A 5809-nucleotide genomic window follows, 5' to 3' on the forward strand; every position below is an offset into this window, starting at 1 on the left:
GCATTCCGGTGGCAGTTTTCGTTGTGTATGTCTCGTACAGTCCTTTCGCCTTCGTTTTCATGTTGTCGATTTTGGAATGGACGATCGACGCAGTATATTGCCTCCTCCCGGAGCTGTTCAGCAAACAAATTCAGCTTGATGGCGATCTCCTCCGGCGTAGCTCCTGCGAACTGTACCGGCCGGAGGTCGCCTCAAATATCCGCTCCAAAGCTCGATCAGCTCGCCCTCAAGCTCCTGGCTAAACATGACCCTGTGGCATTGTTGACAGCTCACAACTCACCACAACTGAGGACAACTCAGTGTAGGTCGGAAGCAGTTTCCCACGCTCCTGTGTTTTTGGGCTTTTTTAGCTGTGTAGAGACCGTCCCATGCCAGGTACAACACTGTCCTGGGCTATGGCGACAGGCGTGCCAGTAGATGTCGAGTGTCCGGCAGATCTGGTGTCCCCCACCTTTGAATCGGCAAGTTCAAACCAGAGTACTAGTATGGAGAAATCTTACTTTCTGAAGATCGTTGAGATACTGGAGCTAGACCGCAGTGCAGCTGAGGATAGGGAGAAACGACTTCTAAATCGTATCGACCACCTTACGCGGAAGGTAGAAGCGCTCACAAACGAGATGATGGCTTTGCAGTCTGCTCAAGACGACAAATGGCGGCCAAAGACGCCAAGGATCTCCCTCGGTGCAAAAATCATCCCAGAAGAAACAGAAGCGAGTTGCAGCTTCCAGCCCTGGCGTACCCGTACCCGTAGCTGGCTGTCCTCAAAAGGAACTAGTACGAGATTCGGTTGAACCATGCTCCTCAGTTGTACGTACCGAACAACAAGATACCAGCGTGACTGAAGCGTCCAGGGTGCATCAAATGGACCCAGATGCTCCAACTGATGCAAAACCTGGCAAACAAGGACTCTCCAGAATGCTCCCTACTTTTGAAGAGGATGCGGAAGGCAGCAATTTATGGCAGCTGATCTGCACCAAGAAGCCAACAAGAAGGAAGGCTGTTCTGTTTGTGGGCAACCTCCGGAAGGATTGCGATGCAGATACCCTTTGTCAATACGTACAACAAAGGGCGCAAGAGGTTGGCGTGAAGGTGCAAATCCATGATTGCACGCTATTTCCCAAGGAGAAAGGTCACTCAGCCCGACTCATTCTCAACAGAACGAGTATTGAACTTGTAAATACAAAGGAATTTTGGCCATCTCCGTACTACAGTCGAAAATGGAACTTCGACAAGTACCCTGGATCTGGGAACTCAGTGGATATGCAGAAGCCTGACGGACCAAAAGATCAGTCAGCGACCAGCGATCTCAACGATGGAGTGCTTACCCGCAGCAAATCTAAAGGTCAATGCTGACAATCTCATTTCTGAATGTTTGCAGCATCAGACGGAAAGTGGATGAGGTGAAGGAGTTCCTGTCGGCCAGAGGAGTGCACATCTTTGGTATGTCAGAAACCTGGTTGAAACCCGATGTTGGTGATGGAGAATTGGCGATTCCTCATTACAAACTTTTCAGGAAGGACCGCCCCATCCAGCAAGGTGGTGGCGTCGGCATTTACTGCCATGAGTCTGTGGTTGTCCGAAGACGAATGGATTTGGAAGCTGCTGAGCTAGAGATTGTATGGCTGGAAGTCAGATGTCCTGGTGATACTCTCCTTGTCGGGTGTGGATACCGTCCTCCAGACAAGCCAGTGCCGTACTGGGACTCTCTTCAAGAGAACATAGAAACTGCTATGGAAGGCCCTCAGGCATCTACCGTTCTCATTGGAGACTTCAACATTGATTACAGCTGTGAGAACTCTCCGAACGCACAACATCTGCACCGAGTACTATCCAGTAGTAATCTTCGGAATTATGTCACCTCACCAACTCGTGTCACGAGCCACACTGCTTCAACCATAGATCTGTTTCTGTCAAATACACCCATTTCTGGTGCCTGTGAAACGATTTACGGAGATATTAGCGACCATTTCGCCATCCTTGCACACTTGCCTGTAAACCAGACAGAGGTAAACCGAACATCACAACCCGGACAGAGTCGCCGTATCCACACCATCGACTGGGAGAAGTTTCAGACTGATCTGTGTGTCCACTTTCATCAGTTCCCTCGGAACGGCACGATAAATGACATGACAGGTGCATTCACGTCTGCTATTATGGAAACACTAGATGAGCACGCCCCCTTGGTGGCGAGGCGCAAGCGTGGTCGCCGTATCTGTCCTTGGTTAACTGAGGAGTTGGTATCTGCAGTACGGCACCGCAACAGGCTACACCATCGACTCATGAAGGATCAAGCCAATGAGGTGCTTCGTGAGCAACATCGGCTCGCCAGAACTTTTGCCAGGAAGCTTGACCGAAAGCTTCGTAACCTGTACTTCGTAAACCAGTGCAACACACCTGATCAGCGGAAACTTTGGTCAGCAATGAACACAGTCACAGGGCGACGGAAGGAACGTCAAATACCTCAGGTTTCTGTTGAGGATCTCGGCCAGGTCTTCGGTGAAATTGTCAATGACCCAAGCAGACCACAGAATCTGCACCCGCCACTTGGGCCAATGCCAGCTAACAGTCTTCACGTCTTCAAACCTGTAAGTGTTGCAGATGTTGAAAAGTGTCTTAAAGCTGTGGATCCATTCAAAGCTGCCGGCAGTGACTCTGTACCTGGAATTGTCCTGCGGCAATGTGCAAATGTGCTTGCTCCACCACTTTCCGGTGTGTGTGTTCACTACAGAGTGGTGTTGTGCCCACCACGTTCAAGCACTCCCACATCAGTCCCCTGCGCAAAGCCGGAGACCGCTCATCAGCCCGCAACTACAGACCTGTATCCTTACTCCCTATCGTTTCGCGTATCCTAGAGCAGTTTGTGAAGAGACAGCTGACAGAATATCTGTACAGCAATGATTTATACCCGATGACTCAATTTGCATATCGACCCCGCCATTCAACAGAAGATGCATTGGTACTAGCAGTGAATCGCTGGCTATTAGCGAAATCCGAGCGCAAGTACACCGGTTTGGTTATGATTGATATGTCGAAGGCGTTTGATCGTGTACAACATGAGAGGCTGGTTAATGAACAGTACACCCTAGGCATTGGAGGAGCACCCCTACACTGGTTCTGTGACTACCTCAGTGGCAGGTCACAGCAAGTGAGGGTGCTGGACAGCTTGTCTTGCTCTGTTGGCTGTACGCGTGGTGTTCCGCAAGGGAGCGTTCTTGGACCCATTCTCTTTGTGTTGTACACCTGTAATCTGCACACAGCACTTCCTGCAACTGTCAATCACCAAGAATTTGCTGACGATATAATCCTTGATTTCTCCCATCCTGACTTAGATTTTGTTGGCAGAACTCTGACGAGAGCAGTAACTGATATCTCCCGATGGCTTGAAGACATCGGCCTCGTAATGAATGCCAGCAAGACTCAGGTCATGTTCGTTCAGCCTCGTGGCGCAGCCATTGCCACACCCAATGTTTTCTGCAACAACGAGCAACTGGAGGTGACGGCCACCGCAAAATACCTTGGTGTGATCGTCGACGACCAATTGTCATGGAGGCCACATGTCGACTATGTGTCACGTAGAACTGCACAAACCATAGGGCAATTGTGGAGACACGGGCGTTCACTAACGCTTAGAGCTCGACGGTCGTGGTACACCAGTATGGTAAACAGCCAGCTGTGTTATACTTCAGCAGCATTCTACCCAAGCCTCACAGCTCAGCTTCTCGACCGTTTGGGGAAGATCAGCAAGGCTGGAGTCAGAGCTGTGTTTCAGCTCCCTCGTCAAACACCGACCGCACCTCTTATTTCTAGATTAAATATTTCCCCACTGATCCACCATTTTAAGCTCAAGATTGTAGTTTTTGTCCATAGATGTCTTGCCTCCAATGCAAGCATGCTATTTTCGCCTTTCTTTCTGTTGATCGCTGAACCTGGTCTTGAGCAAAGCACACGCTGTGTTACACGTGGCCAGGTCTCACGTCTTCTCCAAATTCCATTCGTTCGTGGACCAGCATCTCGAGCGTCCATGCAATTCGTGGGCAGCGTGTATTGGAACAGGCTTCCGGCAAATATTCGTAGCCATGAAGATATTCTGGGTTTCAAAGCCCTGCTGTGCCCAGATGTTCTTGACACGCTTTCTCTGTCTTGACTCATTCGTCAGACATGTGCATTTTGATCTTTTGGTTTGGTCTCTAATCGACAAACTGACTTTTCTCCTCAAATACCTCAACTTCTCTATTTCTATTTCATACATCTGCTTCGTTTATTCCTTACTCTTTTCTTTCTATCTTTTTCTTTTCTTTCCCTTGTCATTTAATCACTGTCACTCACATACAAATACCGTCATAAAATATAAAACACAAGATTTTCTCATCTTTTTCTATTTCTTGTTTTTCATTAGCTTTAGCATGTTCATTCACATTCTTCATCATTTGTGAGGACTAGACCTGGTCTAGTGAGAAGGCATTCTACTGCCTGTAATTCTGGTGAAGTAAAATAAAGTAACAACAACAACAAAGATACGACAGGGAACACATTCGGAAAAAATCGAAAGGCTGAAGAAAAGTCAGAAAAGTGTCCTGAAAAGGTAAAAAGTTGCCTTGAAAGAGGGTGCTGGTGTTGCTTTGTAGACAACAAGCACTTTTCACTTTCGCGCGTTTCTCAAAGTGATCGCCATGGCAACTTGCCTGAAAAGTGCCTGAAAAATGGCTTTTTAGGCAGGATTTGGTGTAGTGTGAAATCGGCCTAGATCCTTTGGGTCTTAGTACATTCAGTACTACTGTGGTATTGGTTTATAAAGCATGTAACATTGATAGGGTGTTCAAGGACACATAACATTGTCCTGAAGTAACTTGGACATGTAGTTCCACTAGTACAAAATCAGTGAATCTTCGGCGCCTGAACTTGGTAGTTTTGAGGTCTGGCTGTTTGACACACCCTCATGTTTTCGACTGGGGTCGTGAGGAGTGAATTCCTGCTTTGGGCATGGAAAAGAGCAAAATATACCCCAAGTTGCAATTTTTCCCCCGGGGATGCATTTTTACCCCCAAGTTGCAAAAAAGATGCAAAACATAATGTGGACAAGCCTACCCGGCAAACTGATATTATCTCAAGAACGCTTGGTCGGATCGAAGTGGGACCTTCGAACTTCACCATTCGACTCAGCGTCCAAAACTCTACGGACCATGAAGTTTTGATTTTGGGTGTAGTTCCCCTTTAATTTTTGCCGACTACCCGCCAAAAAATCTTTTCGTTTCACGTGTCAGACACGTCCGCGAGCGCGCGCGTACGACTCGACTCGACTCGCTACCTTTCACGTCAAGCAATCGATCTGTTCACGCCACATGGCTGGATAGCGCGTACATATACATGCAAACAATGTTACATGATTGTCAGATTGAAGACTTGCAAAATTAATTAATTATTTTACAAGTCCAGGCGCTAGGCGCTAGGCGCTAGGCCTAGGCGCACTAATGCCTACACTAGTAATGCGTAATGGCAGCTGACTTTATTTTCGGAGAAACACTACTCATTCATTGTAGTAAAAAGTAACAATGAATAGCGATATCATCTAGGAAGGGTCGCTACCCTAACGCGAAGGAAAGGCCTTGCGCGGCTGCTCTACGAAGTGTTGAAGAATGACTCAAAGTTAGTTAGTTGGTGGACGGACAACTCGCAGTGGTGCCGGAAAACTTGGCCCCCAACGATGGTGTTTGGTGAATCATCATGCATAATGTCTTGTAGCAGTGTTCACCGAGGAAGGAGAACGCTCTAGCCGCTGCTGTTGTCCGTTTCATCCACGTTGGGCGTTAGC

The 5809-nt window shown here is 47.9% G+C and overlaps 1 protein-coding gene across 1 annotated transcript; it reads left to right on the forward strand.

The window, feature by feature from the left end:
* The first annotated feature begins 1346 nt into the window (after positions 1 to 1346).
* LOC135823644 (uncharacterized) lies at positions 1347 to 3302 on the forward strand. Its single transcript, XM_065336492.1, has 3 exons — positions 1347 to 2585; positions 2729 to 2818; positions 3258 to 3302. The coding sequence occupies exons 1-3, from the start codon at positions 1347 to 1349 to the stop codon at positions 3300 to 3302; spliced, it is 1374 nt and encodes a 457-aa protein (XP_065192564.1).
* The last annotated feature ends 2507 nt before the right edge of the window (positions 3303 to 5809 follow it).

Source organism: Sycon ciliatum, chromosome 8 (genome assembly GCF_964019385.1).
Source record: "Sycon ciliatum chromosome 8, ocSycCili1.1, whole genome shotgun sequence".
NCBI classification, from domain to species: Eukaryota; Metazoa; Porifera; class Calcarea; order Leucosolenida; family Sycettidae; genus Sycon; species Sycon ciliatum.

What these genes read in the sequence shown, in the direction of transcription:
- LOC135823644 (XM_065336492.1), top strand. Translation starts at nt 1,347, where the DNA reads ATGCTGACAATCTCATTTCTGAATGTTTGCAGCATCAGACGGAAAGTG. An exon ending in GTCTTCACGTCTTCAAACCT is followed by an intron (nt 2,586 to 2,728) that starts GTAAGTGTTGCA and finishes TGTTCACTACAG; the next exon opens with AGTGGTGTTGTGCCCACCAC. An exon ending in CAGCCCGCAACTACAGACCT is followed by an intron (nt 2,819 to 3,257) that starts GTATCCTTACTC and finishes ATCTGCACACAG; the next exon opens with CACTTCCTGCAACTGTCAAT.